The sequence below is a fragment of the Mobula birostris genome, chromosome 9 (genome assembly GCF_030028105.1).
Source record: "Mobula birostris isolate sMobBir1 chromosome 9, sMobBir1.hap1, whole genome shotgun sequence".
NCBI classification, from domain to species: domain Eukaryota; kingdom Metazoa; phylum Chordata; class Chondrichthyes; order Myliobatiformes; family Myliobatidae; genus Mobula; species Mobula birostris.
Window position 1 is genome coordinate 128,142,283 of NC_092378.1, and position 16,527 is coordinate 128,158,809.

Consider the following 16,527-nt stretch of genomic DNA (forward strand, 5'->3'; position numbering starts at 1 on the left):
GCACACAGAGGTGCCCGCGCAAGGCTTCATGGTCATGGTAGTCTTTCTTGGGGTAAACCCAAGTGCCCCGTATTTGACTGCTACTTTTGCCCTTATTTGGGAGTGAGAAAGTTGGCAACCCTAACTGTAAGAGCCATGTTGCGGTGAGTTTAACCCTATTTTAACCCCCCGCCGGGGTCAGCCAGTCCGTGGTGCAAAAAAGGTTGGGGACCCCTGTGCTAAAGTACGTCCTTTTATTCTGAAGCCTTTCCCTCTGGTTCCTACTACAGGAAACATCTCTACATCCACTCTATCTAGGCCTTTCAATACATGGTAGGGTAGCTTTCAATGATGTTCCCCCTCATTCTTCTAAAGTCCAGTGAGTACAGGCCTAGAGCCATCAGATACATCTCATACATTAACCCTTTCACTACCAGGATAATTCTCGTAAACCTCCAATGAATCCTCTCCAATGCTAGTGTAACACCTGTCTTATTGTGTGTGACTAGTTGCCTGACTCTTTTGAGAAAATCAAATTACACTAGGTGTTAGTAGGCCATCAGAATGTATCGGAAGGAGGCAGTGAATAGAAACCACACACTTCTGGGGATAAGGAATTTTTTTTATAAGAAAAAATATGTACAAAATATTTACATGAGGAAGAACAATTCAAAATTCCAACATTCTGTTTAGGTTCCAAATCTGAGATATCAAACCACAGCAAATTCCTTTATAATTAGAATCAGTGAAATTCCTTTTTACTGTAATCTAACTAATTAAACCTAGTGTTATTCTCTATTTAAAAGTTTACAGACTAAACTTTCCTTTTCACTTATCCCTAGTTAGTTAGAAAACCAAATACAATTCCATTTCTCAAGTATTATAGTTAACTTCAGTTTCAGTTCCAGGCAGTATATCTACAAGTTTAAATTCAAATTCAAAAATTATATATATACACGCAGTTTAACTCCTTTCACGACAATTCTCCAACATCACAACTCTTAGGCAAAGTAAATCTCATTCATTAACTTATCAAAGTCTTTGCAAAAATACTCAGTTCTTGGAGAGAATCAAATTTGGATTCTTCGAATGAAAATAAACCTATATATCCAACTGTATTAAATCCTCTGCGTCATTAGACATTTTGTTCCTGCGCTGGTTCTTCATTTTGGGTGGCTCGCCATCTTCCTTCTTGGTTCATTAGAATTAAATAGTTTATCATCCACAGTAAGTCAGTTCACAAACTTGTACAAAGCTTCACCAAATCTGTTGGTATGATTTTACAGAACTAATTCCCGACTACAAAGTAGGGATTTTGGACACTCGTCTCTGCAGATATTGTCTCATTAAAGCTGCTGCATGTTACAGCTGTAGCTTCAATAAATCTTTTATCACTATTGTCTGTCCTCCAGGGGTTTCAAGTTAGTAGGGTAAAACAGGGTACTAATTCCACTCTTAACAGTTCACGTCTTCAGCTTCTGGTGATTGCTGTGTTTCTCTCCTTGTCTGTCCTGTGTCCAGCCCGCCCCTCCCTCCCTCGCATAGTGTTTTTTTCAAATTCTTTTTTTAAAAATTGGTAAACCTTGTTTTCATCCCTCCGTGGATAGAACTTTCTAACATGACATCTTTGGGTTTAATTAACCTGGGTTACACTAGCACATTCCTTCTTAAACACAAGGCCTAAAACTGCTCACAATACTAGAAATGTGGTCTGTCCATTGCCTTATAAATCCTCAGCATTACATCCTCCTAGTTCTCCTGCAACTGCATTTGCCTTCTTTACTATCGACTCAACAAGCAAGTTAATATTTAGGGAATTCTGCACAAGGACTCCCAAGTCCCAGTGCACTTCCGATTTCTGAATTTGCTCCTCATTTAGCCCAAGTATTTATTCCTTCTACCATAGTGTATGATCATATACTTCCCTACACTGTATTCAATCTGCCACTTTTTTGCCCATTCATCTAATCTGTCCAAGTCCTTCTGCAGCAGGGGTTCACAACTTTGGATTCATGGACCACCCCAGTTAATGGTAGGGGTCCATAGCATAAAAAAGGTTAGGAACCCCTGTTCTGCAGACTCTCTGCTTCCTCAACACTACCTGTGCCTCCACCTAATTTTGTATTGTCTGTTAACTTAGCCACAAGGCTATTAATTCTGTCATTCAGATCATTAAGATATAATCTGAAAAGTAGCAGACCAACACCAACCCCTGCAGAACACCAGTAGTAACTGGCAGCCAACCAGAAAAGGTCTCCTCTCTGGCTTTGGTCAGTGAGCCAATCTTCTGTCCATGCTAGTATCTTTTCTGTAATACCATGAGCTTTTATCTTATTTAGCAGCCTCATGTGCGGCACATTCTCAAAGGCCTTCTGCAAATCCAAGTAAACAACATTCTCTGACTCACTTATGTCTATCCCGCCTGTTATTTCCTCAAAGAACTCCAATAGATTTGTCAGCAAGATTTCCCCTTTAGGAAACCATTCTGACCTTGGCCTATTTCTTCATGTGCCTTCCAGTACCCCAAAACCTCATCCTTAATAATGGACTTTAATATCTCGCCAACCAATAAAATCAGGGTAATTGGCTTATAATTTCCTGTCTTCTGTTTCCCTTCCTTCTTAAAATAATTTTTCAGTCCTCCAAAACCATTCCAGAATCTAGTGATTCTTGAAAGATCATTAGTAATGCTTCCACATAATGTTTTGCAACTATTTAGTAGTAAGATTAAATCTAGAATGAATAGGGTAATGTGACATCCTGCGATCAGATCTGTGACCATAAAAATCCTTATCTACTCCTAGAAATTGCAGTGTCTGCCATTTTAACTCTCCTCCCTTTTTATTCCACTTCATACAACAGAAGTTAATTGTGAAACCATGGGGTTGGGGCTGGTTTTGGCTATGCTCCAATGAACACATGACCTCTTATCATTACCACCATCGGGGAGGAGGTACAGGGGGTCTGAAACCTACAGTCAACAATTCAGAGACAGCTTCTTCTCCTTTGCCATCAGATTTCTGAAAGATCCATGAACTCATGAATGCCACTTTGTTATTGTACAAATGTTATTCCTCTTTTTTGCACTATTTGTTAACCTTTAACATTTATTTTATGCATTTGCACAATACTGCTGCTGCAAAACTACAAATTTTACATAATATACTTGTATGTCAATGATTATAAATCAAATTCTGATTCTGATTCAATGGTTGCATGGTAGCACAGTGGTTAGTGTAATGCTATTACAGCATCAGCAATCAGGATTCAATTTCTGCTGCTGTCTGTAAGGAGAACAAGCTTCAGGTGTTAATTACACCAGAGCTTAAGCCCTTACAGGTAAACAGGGTATAGGCGATCAATAGGCATACCAGGAGGACTGCCTGTCAATTTAACTGCCCTGCCCTTGTATTCCACCCAGACAATCAGAGTTAATTGCAAAACCACGTGGTTGGTTCTGGCTATGCTCCAATGATCACATGCCCTCTTATTGTTACTACTTTTGGGGAGAAGGTACGGTGGGGGGGGGGTAAACTTGAAGACCCACAATCAACAATTCATAAACAGCTTCTTCACCTCTGCAATCAGATATCTGAATGGTCCATGAACCTGTAATGCTATTACAGCGCCAACAGTTGGGGTTCAGTTCCGCTGCAGTCTGTCTCTACGTTCTCCTCATCATCACTTGGGTTTCTTCTGGATGCTCCATTTCTTCCAACACAATAGCACTGTTAGGCTAAGTTGTGGGCATGCTAGATTGCTGCCAGAAGTGTGGCGATGATTGCGAGCTACCCCCAGCACATCCTTGGAATGTGTTAGTCACTGACACAGACAATGCAACTCACTCTATGTTTCGATATATATATTTATATGGCAAATAAAGCTAATCTTTATCTAGTCAGAGGTGAATAGAAATTACAAGTGCGACGCACTAGGTACTGCTGTCCTATCAGTCAAGAACTCCTTGTATGCCTAATGAACATCTCCTACACTGTTTATCTATAAGCTTAAGCTTGTTCTCCATATGCCTCACAGGTGCATTGCAATGAAGCCAGGTGTTGCTCAAAGTCTGATTTCTGGGTTCCTCTTGTTGACGTTTTCTACCAGTGTGGCGGTCCTGATAATGCATCCAAATGAACAGCACTAACATGGCTCTATCTACTAAAGTAAATACTTAAAATCCAACAACTTTCTCAACACATCAAAAATAATGTGAAACACAAGTTAACAAGTAAATATCGAACTGAAAGAACACGTGGTCTTAAATAGTGAAACCAAAAATAGAACAGGGCTGCCACTTATCAAATTCCAGCACTTACAGGCATAAATTCTTTTAAACAGAATGCTTCTTTCTGAGTAGTTGAGTATCCTTTCCCTTCTATATTCATACCCAGATGTTTTATTTCATCAGGGTAACCGGTATGTTTGATAATAGGTTGAATTTTCTGATTAGTGAAACACTACAGGAAGAAATAAAATAGTTATGTGAAATCCAAAATGTTACTCCAAACTTAAGACCAGTTTCTGTTTGGAAACATCCTGTTTTTAAGAGTTTTGGAGAAAGTGCTAATGGAGACTAAAGAGAGCACAGCACAATATTAGTCTGGGTCACTGAAGTAATATTACAGAAATTCTACTGGCAGAATTGAAATGTATAAAGATAAAGGTCACTCCATTTGTCATGATCAAGGTTTAGGAATATCAGTGTATCTCTGCAGAGGCCTTGTGTTTCCATGACACAAGCTTCATTATTGATCTTAATTTTCAATATTGGTAGGTGAAGGGACGCCTATTCTTTTAAGTCATTTCGTAGATGTTAACCTGGAGTTGCAGAAAACACAGCCACATCATTAGCTATAACCTCAAAGGTTAGATTTTATCTCAAACAAAGGAGTACCTTGATAAAGAGTGGGGGCACAATAGAATTAATAAAAATGAAGACCGTGGCACATTTCAAAGAAGTGACCGTGCATAATTTTAAGTTGCAGATCACAAATTACCCCTTAATGGAGAGTTTAAGTTTCATCATGTAACCTTCTAACTCCACACACCCACCAATGGCTTCCTAACATGTCAATTCTTTTGGTAATTCAGTTTATAATGCTCACAATTTTGTGCAAATAACTAGTTACTCCAGCATAGTTTTATTGTTTCTAGCACACATACACTGGAACTGCAATGGTTTTTTGGAAGTGTCTCTATTGCTCATTGTAGGTTTAGCAGGATAATATTGGATAAAAAGTTAAAATACTGCAAAGGTTATCTGAGAAATTAATCCCTAAATCTAGGTCAGTCAGGGCAGTTCAGCAAAGTTGATTGCCATAAATTGTATCCTTTCTTCTTCACTGACATAGAGAAAGCAATTAGGATTCTGAGTTCTGAGATTAAAAATGTTAGGACTTTATTCCTTTGAATGTAGAAGATTGCACAGAGATTTGATATGGATATACAAAATTATGAGGGGTAAGCAGGCTTTCTCCACTGAGGTTGTGTGGAACTACAACCAGAGGTCATGGGTTAAGAGTGAAAGGTGAAAAGTTTAAGGGGAACATGAGGAGAAACTTCTTCACTCACGAGAGTGTGGAATGACCTGCCAGCACAAGTGGGGCATATGAGCTTGATTTCAAAATTTAAGAGAAGTTTGGATAGGTACATGGATGGTAGGGATATGGTGGACTATGGTCCTGGTGCAAATTGATGGGCATGGCAGTTTAAATGGTTCAGCACAGGCTGAAGGCCTGTTTCTGTGCTGTACTTTCCTGTGATTCTAAGACTCTGTCATCGTTAACTCTATGGCTTTGTAGAATCCTGACAAAATGATGTGCAGGTTAACCATGAGAAAGTAAATAATTGGAATATCTGAAGAAATCATTACATCCAATGGTTTAAATGATGTTTTTGTGTCTAGATATTTGACTTAAGCAATTAGACATTGCCAGGTGTGCATGTCATGTCATGCAGAAATCAAGAGCAGTAGTGATCTGAATTTATACTGGAAGAGCAACTTATACAGTGAGTGTGGGTGCAGGTTTGCTTGTTGTTTCTGACAACTATGGTATACTTCTTTTAAACAAATCTTAATTTTATTAGGTCAAACAAAATAATCAGCATTGCAAGTATAGGTTGAACAAAGCCGTTCATTAAAAGCTCTGCCTGTAATTCTGGCACGTGGACAGAAAACTGACAAAAAGCTGCAGGATTTAGTGCGTGGTGACAAGAACAAAAGAGGGATTGAATTGAAAAGAAAATATGGTTAAAAGCAAGAAAGAAATTAGTTAAATTAGCCAGTACATTTTTAAGACTTAAATGCAAGTAACATTTATTTTGTATATTCTTTAAAAATCTACTTACTTGGTTATAAGAGCTTGTATAATCTATAGCAGCCTCTGGCCCTTCCAGTATCAGTGTACTTTTATGCATTGGTCTGGCACCAAGAGGGATCCTACACCCTAACTTCTTTGCAACATTTGTCCTGTAAGGCTGATTTCTGAGAACAGTGATATCTTTGCCTTGATCAGTGAGAATGGTGTCAGTGCTGCAGCCCTTGCCAAAGCCAACCAAGATTTCAGCACATCCTTGATTTTTCATGTCGTAGAATTAACACTGAAAAGGAAACTTAATTTTAAATCAGGCATATTTCTATTATATATTTCCAACGTGTGATTAATATTTCCCAACCAACATCTTTTTTAAAAAGCCTTTTGAGTAACACAAATGTAATAGCATAGAGTTATACTGCATGGAAACAGGCCCTGTGGCCCAACTTGTCTATGTCTATCAAAATACCCATTCAAGTTACTCCAAGAAACGAAATTAAAAACTTATTAAATATCTTACTTTCCTGTTATCATCACTGTTGACAATGGTAGCTTATGTAAGCAAGAACTGTTAAAGCCAGAATTGAGAAAGTTGATCTCTGATTTATTATGTGCTGCCTAGAAAATGCTAATTTATGTTGTATTGAGAGATTCAGCATTCAGAAATATGCAAGGACATGAATTTTAGTACTTACATGCTAAATATCTATTAAACATACCATGAAAGGTATGATCATTTTAGTAACTGGCACTAAAATACTGAGTTTTATAAGTGTGGAGACTCAAGTATAAACACTTGCTGCAGACTTAAATAAATGGTAAAGTTATTTAAAACTTTTTCTTTCAGTCACATAGTTTCCACTCTGAATCCCATCTTTTTTCTTGTTTTCTGCAATTGACATTGAATCACATTTTCTATCTGACTTCATTGATATCAGTTCAGATTAGATTTGAACTAAAGATCAAAGGACCAAGATGTTACAATATAGACCTTTCCATATTGCAATAAAATGAATATTTTGAATCAAGCTGGTTTAAATTTAAAACAGATTTGTACAAATAAAGAAAACATCAATGTGATAAATAAGCAGCAAACTAACTGAATAATTCTGTGACACATTAGTCACAACAAACCAAAGATTTGCAAAAAGGCATTAGATTCTACTATTAAGAACATGGCAAAGGAATACCTCAAATATAATAAGAGGCCATAATTTGCTCCCGACAGCCTGTAAGAAATATGTAGGTATCTATAAAATCCCCCTAATCCTTCTCAGTTATATTGTATATAAATCTAATTGGTCCATGAGCCCTTTCACCCCATAGATTGGCTTCATGAATCTCAGGTACACACCCTCCAGAACAGTACACCATTCCTTGGATGAGAGACCAAAACTGTACACAGTACTTCAGGAGTGGCCTCACTAAGGTCCTACGTAATTTTACAAACCCTATTCTGGCACTTTAATTCTGTCATTATGAAGGCCACACACCATTTGGCTTCTTAATCAGCATGCTTACTTTCAGCTAATATGTGCAAGAACACCAAGGTCTCACTGCATATGTTCTTTCCTGATTTATCACCATTAATAATCTGTTATCTGTTTCTGCTACCAAAGTGGATAAACTCATACTGTATTATCACCTTGTACTGCATCAGCCATGTTTTTGTCCACTTCCTCAAACTATACAAATCACTTTGGAGCTTCTCTGGATCCTCTTCATAACTCATACTCTCATCCAGCTTTATGTCATCTGCAGGCTTGGAGAATTACATTTAATTTCTTCATCTAGAATATTTACACAATGAATAACATAGATCCTTGTAATTTCCATTAGTCACATTCAAATAGTGGAGATATATTTGCTATTCTCTACTATTATCTGTTGGAAATATTCCAAAGTCTAAGGGATGTTGGAAAATGGCCATTAATGCATCCACTACTTCTAGGGCACTTTATTAAGTACTCCGAACCCTGTCTATAATCTTCAATGTCTCTACTAATGCTTAGATTGTTCTGTTCCTTCTTCTCAAAAGACCCTGTTCCCCAAAATTTCAGGGAGGTTATGTATGCTCTTCTGTGAGTTAGAACCAAAGTGTGTATTTAATTGATCTGTCATTTTTTTGTTCTCCATTATGAATTCCCCTAATTTTGACTATAAGAGACTCATATTTGTTTGCACTAACATTTTACTCACCTTTTTCTCCTCTACTACCATCTCTAATTTCCATAGTATGACATAGTCGAGCCACATTTCCTCCTTTATTTTTTATGCCAGTCAGGCATGAACAATTGCAGTTCATTCATGCACTCTTTCAATGTTGTCATTGCCTATCTACCATCAATTCTTTTAGCAATATTTCTGATCTATCATAACCAACTTATACCTCAAATTTTCATATTTTTAAAATTTAGATTAAGTATCCTGTTCTCAGAATCAGCTCTCTCATTGTCTATCTTAATGAAAAATTCTATTAGGCTATCATCATTCTTTCTTAAAGGAGACTGCTACACAAGATTGCTTATGATTCAAAAAGCCATCACAGAATCATAGCAGGAGTTCCTCTGCAACAAATTATCAATATTTGTTTTACCCAATCTACATGTAGCTTGAAGTCACCCAGTTGTTCCTCTACTGGCTGTTTCTAATTTCTTATTTAATATCACCCCCTACATCATCACTACATACAAACCCCACCAATGTTTTCTGGTTCCACCAAACCATGAATTTCAATTTCTCGCTATTAAATCATCTGTTTAGCCATGCATTCTTCTGGTCCTTTCTGTGCTTGATTTATTAGCACATGGCACAGGATGTAATCTGAGACCACCGCTGTCATCTGTGAGTACTGTTGGTCCTGTTTTCTAATTTAACTACTAAGTCCTTTAAACTTATTTTGCAGGACTTTATCCCTTTTATAGTCTATGTATTGTTACTGACATATACAACCACTGGCCCCTGGGAGATAACCTTGATAAGCATGAGGAGTATTTACAGCATATAACATCCTGGGAGCTGACCTGTGGCTACAGAAACGTCACCTGTACCCCTTTAAGATGAATCCCTATTGCTATGTCTTTCCCAGCTGTTTCCCTCTCTTTTTGTGCAGTAGAGCCATCATGATGCCACAAACCTGGCTGTTGCTGTTTACCCATAAGAAGCCTTCTATTCCAATGGCATCCAATGCAATATATCTGTTTGAGAAGATCACAAACAAGAGAAAATCTGCAGATGCTGGAAATCTGAGCAACACACACAAAATGCTGGAGGAACTCAGCAGACCAGGCATGTTTTCATAGATGCTGCCTGGCCTGCTGAGTTCCTCCAGCATTTTGTGTGTTGTTTGAGAAGATGATGGCTACAAGGGACTCAGGTACCAACTGCCCATACTAACTATTTTTTACCTGATGGTGACCCATAATTTTTCTACTTGCATGGCCATTACTTGTAGTGTGACTAGTTTGCTAAATGTGCTATCCATGGTGTCCTTTGCATTATGTGTGCTCCACAGTGAAGCCATCCATAGCTCTAGATGTGCAATTTTGAAAGTCAGTAGCTGGCTGGAATTGGATACATTTCCCGTGCACCTGATCACCAACGTCACGAGAGGTGTTCCTGATTTTCCATATAGTTCTGGAATGTCTAATGCCATAGTCTGAGCTTTTCTGCCATTAAAGATTAAGCTTTCTGGTTACTCGCTTTAATTTGGACTACGAAACATGCTATGAAGCTTATTTCATTGCAAACACCATCTGCTGCAATGTAAAGCCCTACATTTACTGTGGTGAAATAAAGTTCCAAAGAAAGATATAAATATCTGCTTGGCCTCACCAATCAGCTACCTCTCCGGGCAGTCTTGGAACTCCCTCCTTCATGGAATTGCCATGTTGACCCCATAAGTGTGTACGAGGCTGTGCCTCTCTTTCGTCATTTAAATCTCCTGCTGCCAGTGTCTGATCCCTTACATTTCCACCTCTATTAGTGCACTGTCCTTAGCCTCTCCTTGTTCTTTCAAACCTCTTGCTGCTGATGTCCACATGCTCACAGCTCTGCCATCATTCAGACCCTCTCCCTGGTGTCACTTTACTCTTTTCACATTTCACATCTTACTACTGGTGTCTCAACCTTATTGGCTGCAATTTGTGCCTGAGGTCCTGACTGGGAGCCTTGCATTGCATATTGCTGTATTGTTCTGCGGGGTGGGAGAATAGAGCAAGTTCCATCCACACACGGAGTAAGAAAAACTGACTTGAAAATGCTTATGTTTCCTGCATCAAAGATGACAAGAACTTTGTTTGCTTCTGAATGGCTTTGCCATCAGAAATATATAAAAACCAGCCCAAATCAATTTCACAAATATGCTGAAGGTATAAATTAGTAGCATAGATAAGAGAGAACCACAATATATTGTACCATACATTTCCAAAAATTATTTGTGTTTTAATGCCACATAAGAAACTGTCGCACAAGTTTAGGACTCATGGAATCCTCAGCAATATATTAGTATTAATGATTCATGAAAACAGAAAATAAACAGTAGGAATGACCCATTTAGATTACTTACAGGATGGCATAATGCCTTTTTTTCGGGCTTTCGGGGCAGTGGGTGGGGTTAGAGTTAAGAGATTTTTCCTATTGTGTGGTTCCGGCACATGCGTGTTTTCTATGTGGTTGTATTCTTCAGCGTTGCTATTTTTGATCATCCTGTATTGGTATGTGCTCTGTGCATGTATAAAGTAGAATAAAATTATAGTATGGTATTTAATGGATTAATGTAATAAGTTGGAATGTACGTGGTTGGAATCATCCTAACAAACGAGAAAAGACTTTTAAAATTATTAACCGATTCCAACCTGATATAATTTTTGCTCAAGAGACACATATCAGGGCGGGAGATCTAAATAGATTTTTTGGATGGTGGAGAGGTTTGCATTTCCACTCTACTTCTCAGAGTAAAACTAAAGGCATGTCCATCTTTATTAAATCCAATATATTTATTCAAAAAGATATTGAGTCAGATTCTAATGGTAGATTTTTAATTGTTAAAGGAGTGATCTGTAACAGAAAAGTTGTTTTGGTCAATCTGTACGGTCCTAACTCAGATGATCCTTCTTTTTTTAAAAAGGTATTTGCTTTACTGCCTGATTTAAATGAATATATGTTGATAATGGGCGGGGATTTTAACTGTTGTTTAAATCCTATGATTGACAAGAGCTCAACCAATCAGCGACTTCCAAATCACTCCACATCACTTATTAACTCCTTTTTGATTGATTTTGCATTGATCGAATTATGGAGGTATTGTAGCGGTGTGCTACACACAGCGCTAGAATAACCACACGGAGCCGGTGAGTTAGAGTTGCGATGAAAGAGATTTATTCAAACTTCGCAGCCTGCTTTAAAGCCTTCCCATTCCCGCCCTCCCTGGGTGGGACTACTGTGGGGAATGCATATTCCCAGACCCTTTTCGCGCGCGGGATTTTCCCCCTGCTGGTGAAGTTGGCCTGGCGCCCTTTCTGGGGCCGGCCCTCTACCTGCGAGTGCTGTTTTGTGAGCCGGTTCGTGTGTGCCAGAAAGTGGGTCGCCACATAACCCCCCCGCCAGAACCGGCGATACCTCCCTCAATGTCCACAGTCTGGATCGGCCTCTGTTTGGGAGGTTTGCCCCTGCGCCGCGGTGCCTGAGCCTGGACCGGTTGCGCCAAGTCCACATGGGCCGGTTTGAGTCGGTCCACTGTGAAAACCTCCTCTCTGCCCCCAATGTCCAGCACGAACATGGACCCGTTGTTCCTGATCACCTTAAACGGCCCCTCGTAGGGCCGCTGTAGCGGTGCCCGGTGTCCGCCCCGTTGTACAAAAAGAAACTTACAGTTCTGCAGGTCTTTGGGTACGCAGGTCGGGCTCTGTCCGTGCTGTGAAGTGGGTATGGGGGCCAGGTTACCGAGCCTCTCACGTAGTCTGTCCAGGACTGCTGCGGGTTCTTCCTCTTGCTCCCTTGGGGCTGTTATGAACTCTCCTGGGATGACCAGGGGTGCGCCATACACCAACTCGGCCGACGAGGTGTGCAGATCCTCTTTGGGCGCCGTGTGGATTCCGAGCAGGACCCAGGGAAGCTCGTCCACCCAGTTAGGCCCCTCCAGGCGGGCCATGAGAGCCGACTTCAGGTGACGGTGGAAGCGCTCCACTAGTCCATTCGACTGTGGGTGGTAGGCAGTTGTGTGGTGTAGCTGTGATCCTAAAAGGCTGGCCATAGCCGACCACAGGCTGGAGGTGAACTGGGCTCCCCTGTCAGAGGTAATGTGGGCCGGTACCCCGAAGCGGGCTACCCAGGTTGCGATCAGTGGTCGGGCGCAGGATTCAGAGGTGGTGTCGGTGAGCGGGACTGCCTCTGGCCATCTGGTGAACTGGTCTATCATAGTTAGGAGGTATCGCGCTCCTCGCGACACTGGCAGGGACCCCACAATATCCACATGAATGTGGTCGAACCTCCGGCGGGTGGGTTCGAACTGCTGCAGCGGAGCCTTGGTGTGCCGCTGCACCTTGGCCGTTTGGCACTGCATGCACGTTTTGGTCCATTCACTGACCTGTTTACGAAGCCCATGCCACATGAATCTGTTGGCGACCAGCCGGACGGGTTGTCCTGATGGAGGGGTGCGCTAAGTTGTGAATGGATTCGAAAACCTGCCGGCGCCAGGCTGCTGGGACGACGGGGCGGGGTTGGCCGGTAGCTACGTCACATAGTAGGGTTCTCTCACCTGGGCCTACGGGGAGGTCTTGGAGCTGCAAACCGGAGACTGCAGTCCTGTAACTGGAGATCTCAGCGTCTGCCTGCTGTGCCTCTGCCAGCGCTGCATAGTCCACCCCCTGGGACAGGGCCTGTATGGTAGGTCTGGATAGTGTGTCCGCCACGACGTTGTCCTTTCCCGAGACATGCCAGATGTCCGTCGTGTACTCGGAGATGTAGGACAGATGTCGCTGCTAGCGGGACGACCAGAGGTTGGACACCTTCATGAATGCAAAGGTAAGCGGTTTGTGGTCTGTGAACGCGGTGAAGGGTCTACCTTCTAAGAAGTACCTGAAATGTCAGATTGCCAGGTATAGTGCCAATAGCTCCCGGTCGAAAGCACTGTATTTGAGTTCAGGTGGTCGTAGGTTTTTGCTGAAGAACGCCGGGGTTGCCAGCGACCCTCGATGAGTTGTTCCAGCACTCCACCGACTGCTGTGTTGGAAGCGTCCACAGTGAGGGCAGTAGGAAGGTCCGTTCTGGGGTGCACTAGCATCGCGGTGTTTGCCAAGGCTTCTTTGATTTTAATGAAAGCGGTTGCGGCCTCTTCATCCCAGGTAATGTCCTTGCCCTTACCCTACATTAGAGTGAACAGGGGGCGCATGGTTCGGGCTGCTGAGGGGAGGAAACGGTGGTAGAAATTCACCATACCCACAAATTCCTGCAGGCCTTTGATTGTGTTGGGTTGGGGGAAGTTGCGGACCGCGTCTACCTTGGCGGGCAGTGGGGTTGCCCCGTCTTTAGTAATCCTGTGGCCCAGGAAGTCGATGGTATCGAGTCTGAACTGGCATTTGGCTGGGTTGATTGTAAGGCCGAATTCGCTCAGGCGGGAGTAGAGCTGGCGGAAGTGGGACAGATGCTCCTGCCGACTACTGCTGGCTATGAGGATGTCGTCCAAATAGATGAAAGCAAAGTCCAGGTTGCGTCCATTAGCCGCTGGAAAGTCTGTGCGGCATTCTTCAGGCCGAACGGCATTCGGAGGAATTGAAAAGTCCAAACGGGGTGATGAGTGCTGTTTTGGGGATGTCGTCTGGATGTACCAGGATTTGATGGTATCCCCGGACGAGGTCTACCTTGGAAAAGATCCTTGCACCATGTAGGTTTGCTGGAAGTCTTGAATGTGCGGCACAGGGTAGCGGTCTGGCGTTGTAGCCTCGTTCAGTCTGCGGTAATCACCGCATGGTCTCCAGCCCCCTGTTGCCTTGGGCACCATGTGCAGGGGGGAGGCCCATGGGCTGTCGAACTGTCGTATGATCCCCAATTCCTCCATCTTCTTGAACTCCTCCTTCGCCAGTTGGAGCTTGTCCGGGGGAAGCCTTCGAGCACGGGCGTGGAGGGGTGGTCCCTGGGTGGGGATGTGGTGCTGTACTCCGTGTCTGGGCATGGCTGCTGTGAACTGCGGTGTCAGTACTGATGGGAAATCCGCCAGGACCCTGGTGAATTCATCATTGGACAGCGTGATGGAGTCCAGGTGTGGGGCTGGCAACTTTGCTTCACCCAGGGAGAATGTTTGAAAAGTCTTGGCGTGGACTAATCGCTTCCCTTGCAGGTCGACCAGCAGGCTGTGGGCTCGCAGAAAATCCGCCCCCAGGAGTGGTTGGGCCACGGCGGCCAGTGTGAAGTCCCACGTGAACCGGCTGGAGCTGAACTGTAGCCGCACCGTGCGGGTGCCGTAGGTTCGTATTGTGCTGCCATTTGCGGCCCTCAGGGTGGGTCCAGGTTCTCTGTTGCGGGTGTCGTAACTCGTTGGAGGTAAAACGCTGATCTCCACTCCGGTGTCGACCAAAAATCGGCGTCCCGACTGCTTGTCCCAGACGTACAGGAGGCTGTGCTGATGGCCAGCCGCCATAGCGATCGGCGGCAGCTAGGCCTTGGCGTTTCCCAGGAATTTGCAGGGTGGTCTACAGCGGCGGGCCTCTGTGCCCCACCGCTGGTGGTAGAAGCACCATTGTTCGTTGGGCTCTGCTGCCGGGCCTGGTCTGGTCTGCCATTGGGCACGCGGCTTGGTGATCTGTGCGACGGACGGCCCTCTCTCCTTCTTGGCATTCCACAACACATCTGCTCGGGCCGCCACCTCCCGGGGGTCGCTGAAATCTGTGTCGGACAGCAGCAGGCATATGTCCTCGGGCAGTTGCTCTAGGAACGCCTGCTCAAACATGAGGCAGGGTTTGTGTCCTTCAGCCAGGACCAGCATTTCATTCATTAATGCCGACGGCGGCCTGTCTCCCAAACCATCCACGTGCATTAAGCGGCGTGCTCGTTCGCGCCGTGAGAGTCCAAAAGTCCTTATGAGCAGGGCTTTGAATGCTGTGTATTTGCCGTTCTCCGGGGGCGACTGTATAAACGCCTCAACTTTTGCAGCAGTCTCTTGGTTGAGAGAGCTCAGCACACAGTAGTAGCGAGTGGACTCCGAGGTTATCTGCTGAATGTGGAATTGTGCTTCTACCTGTTCCAACCACAGACGGGGTCTCAGCGGCCAAAAGCTTGGCAGTTGTAACGAAACTGTGTGAACAGATGCGGCGTCGGTCATCTCTGGCCCAAATATCGTTTGGGCCGTCGGGGTCACCAAGTGTAGCGGTGTGCTACACACAGCGCTAGAATAACGACATGGAGTCGGTGAGTTGGAGTTGCGAGGAAAGAGGTTTATTCAAACTTCGTGGCCTGCTTTAAAGTCTTCCCGTTCCCGCCCTCCCTGGGTGGGACTACTGTGGGGAATGCATATTCCCAGACCCTTTCCGCGCGTGGGATTTTCCCCCTGCTGGTGAAGTTGGCCTGGCGTTCTTTTTGGGGCTGGCCCTCTGCCTGCGAGCGCTGTTTTGTGAGCTGGTTCGTGTGTGCTAGAAAGTGGGTCGCCACAGTATCTGCACCCCGATAACAGAGAATATTCTTTCTTTTCACATGTTGATTAAAAAATATTTGAGGATTGGTATTATAATTGATCCCTGCTTCTTGCCTAGTGTTAGAGATTGTGAATATGACGCTATTGCTATATCTGATCATGCGCCTATGAGTTTGTCTTTTGAATTTGATGATGTCGTTCTTGCCCGCCCACCATGGCGCATGTCTCAGACATTATTGCAAAGTCTGACTTTGTCAGTTTCATTGAAACCCAGATAAAAGAATTTTTTCTTTTTAATGATATAGGGGGTACGTCCAAATTAATTATATGGGATACATTTAAAGCATTTTTATGTGGTCAGATCATTTCTTATTCAGCTAAAATCAGACTAAAGCTGAATTAGATAAGATTTCAAAACAAATTAAAGACTTAGATAATATTTATGCAATTTCCTCTAATATTGATTTATTCAAACAAAGGGTGGAACTTCAATCACAATATAGCCTAGTATTAACTCATCCCATTGAAGGCTTTTTGCTTAAGTTAAAGAGCCAATTTTATATGTTTGGAGATAAAATTAACAAACTGCTCACATCTCAATTAAAA

General features: G+C 42.9%; 1 protein-coding gene across 5 annotated transcripts in view; it reads right to left on the reverse strand.

The window, feature by feature from the left end:
- The window catches only part of LOC140203465 (uncharacterized), a 47,380-nt gene that overhangs the window by 21,596 nt on the left and 9,257 nt on the right, over nt 1-16,527 (reverse strand). For 2 of the 5 annotated variants that reach the window (XR_011887373.1, XM_072269526.1), the window contains exons 2-3: nt 6,331-6,582; nt 4,299-4,439 (exon numbers count right to left, since the gene is read on the reverse strand). The exons of 1 other annotated variant lie outside the window; for it this stretch is intronic. Coding sequence is in view for 2 of the 4 variants with exons in the window: in XM_072269526.1 (XP_072125627.1) it covers nt 4,299-4,439; nt 6,331-6,567 (378 nt within the window). In the remaining 2 variants the exon portion in view is untranslated. The remainder of the gene's footprint in view (nt 1-4,298; nt 4,440-6,330; nt 6,583-16,527) is intronic. 2 more of the 5 variants (XR_011887374.1, XM_072269527.1) reach the window with 1 other exon arrangement.